The sequence below is a fragment of the Ammodytes marinus genome (assembly GCF_949987685.1).
Source record: "Ammodytes marinus genome assembly, contig: scaffold_142, whole genome shotgun sequence".
NCBI classification, from domain to species: Eukaryota; Metazoa; Chordata; class Actinopteri; order Uranoscopiformes; family Ammodytidae; genus Ammodytes; species Ammodytes marinus.
The window spans coordinates 60,001-62,500 of record NW_027648398.1 but is presented as its reverse complement, the minus strand read 5'-3'; the positions used below and the strand labels follow the sequence as shown (position 1 = coordinate 62,500).

At 44.3% G+C, this 2,500-nt stretch overlaps 1 protein-coding gene across 1 annotated transcript in view; it reads right to left on the bottom strand.

Moving 5' to 3' along the window:
• The window catches only part of bcap31 (B cell receptor associated protein 31), a 39,655-nt gene that overhangs the window by 16,429 nt on the left and 20,726 nt on the right, over positions 1-2,500 (bottom strand). The window contains exon 5 of the mRNA XM_080054480.1: positions 1,590-1,725. Coding sequence (XP_079910606.1) covers positions 1,590-1,725 — 136 coding nt within the window. The remainder of the gene's footprint in view (positions 1-1,589; positions 1,726-2,500) is intronic.

The window sequence follows — 2,500 nt, the reverse complement described above, 5'->3', positions numbered from 1 at the left end:
ACATGTAATCCGCGATTACTTTAAAAAAGTGTAGACGTTTTGATTAGAAACGTGGCAGTTAGTAAGTTACGCCAAAAAAATATTGTGCCTTTGCTGTTTCCCATTCATTGTGTACGGCAAAGAATCAGTGCCTTTGCGCCTATTCATTGTGGACGGCAAGAAAAAAAAGTTTTCGCGCATGCGCACTTGATTCTGTATTATTTAACATGTACGCAAATAAGCATAATTCTTTGTGCCTTTTTTACGTAAATGGTATGCCACATAAGCCTTTACGTTACATATCATTCATGGACCAATTAAAATCGAGATATTACTAGACATTTACGCAGCTTAGGCCAACGTCATTACGTTGGCTATGCTCATTCACGTCTCGTTACCCCCGCGGATTTTTAAGTCAACATTGCAGCTGCCGTGCCCGCAGATATTTCAGACTGGAGGAATTTTAACAAATTGGATTATAATTTAAAAAGGAACAGAATGAATAGCAAGAGAAAGGCCTGCGCCAGCCTTGGACGGTGTACAGCAGCAACAGGGACAAACAATGTTCGAGCATTTCAAACGGACAGGTAGCCTACATGAACGGAAGGATGCTAGCTAGCTAGCTGTGCTGTCAGTCAGACTGTCACTGGATTACTATCGTCTTGCTTATTTCTACAGCCAGGGAGTCAGATTGGTGAGTCAGAAACTTTTTTGGGGTTTATTTAATAATAAAGTTGGATGAATTGATACCGAGTGCAATCCATTCTGCATTTTATATTCAATTGAGCAGTTGTGTTTTCATTGTTACTGACGGACAAACCTAAGCTCTGCAATGTGATGGTAAATGGTTACATTCTGATGCTGGACAGGTCCATGGGGCATATGCTACTGGTACTTTATCTATTAAGATAAAGTTTATGGAGTGGAGTTGCCATCAGTTATGCTGTAGTCCTACATAATGATGAAGTCTGTCTTTTATTTTTAAGTTGAATAGAAGTAGTACCGGTAGTTTGAATCGGCGAAGGTTTGACTTGTTGCCTTACGTTTTTTCGGCCCTCGGTGTGAGGGACTGGTCCGTTAAGTCGATGGATGCGATGTTTAATCATTTAGACCAAACTACAGTAGGCTACGGGCAAACCTGAAGTCACCGTCGTGACATTTCATATACGTCCCGTCTGTGTGTGTGTGTGTGTGTGTGTGTGTGTGTGTGAGTGAGTGAGTGAGTGAGTGAGTGAGTGAGAGAGAGAGAGAGAGAGAAAGAAAGAAAGAAAGAAAGAAAGGGAGGAACTTATTTGAAATCGGCCGTGCGTGCCTGTTTGTTGTTTATTGTTTTTGATTTAACAATATATAGGTTTAGAGAAATCTGGCTTTCAGAACTCAGTGCCTACCCACTCACTGACCTCACCGCACGTCACTGCTTGTAGTATGTGTACAGACAGACAGACAGACAGACAGACAGACTCTTACCTCTTGTAGTATGTGTACAGACAGACAGACAGACAGACAGGCAGACAGACAGACAGACTATGTGTACAGAGAGACAGACAGACAGACAGACAGACAGACAGACAGACAGACAGACAGACAGACAGACAGACAGACACTCTTACCTCTTGAAGCAGCTCGTTCTCCTCCATGTATCTCTTGGCGGCGTTGCTAGCTCCTTCGGCCTGCTTCTTGAACGCTTCGTTTCCCGCCATGAGAGTCGCCTGCTGGGAGAGAAGGGTGGCAAGACGACGCAGCAGCCTGGAGACACACACACACACACACACACACACACACACACACACACACACACACACAGGGTCAGAGAGAGACACACACACACACACAGGGTCAGAGACACACACACACACACAGGGTCAGAGACACACACACAGGGTCAGAGAGAGAGACACACACACACACACACACACACACAGGGTCAGAGAGAGACACACACACACACACACACACGGGGTCAGAGAGAGACACACACACACACACACAGAGACACACACACACACAGGGTCAGAGAGAGAGACACACACACACACAGGGTCAGAGAGAGACACACACACACACACACACACACACAGGGTCAGAGAGAGACACACACACACACACACAGGGTCAGAGAGAGACACACACACACAGGGTCAGAGAGAGAGACACACACACACACACACAGGGTCAGACACACACACACACACACACACACACACACACACCCTTTATGAACATAACAGTGAATATTCGGTTCATTCTGTGTAAACATCTGGATGAAGTGACTTCAGCTCTGAGTGAATGAGTCTCCAAAGACCTGAACAGTCCAACACAGCTGTCAGTTACACAATCTTTCATTCAAAATATCACTGTCTTAGGGCTGTGTGTGTGTGTGTGTGTGTGTGTGTGTGTGTGTGTGTGTGTGTGACAATCTGTCATTCAACTTTTTCTTATTTTTTTAGAATATTTTACTGTTTGCTATTTTTAATTTTTTTAACCTTTATTTCTACAGGTAAATCCCATTGAGACCGGAGAC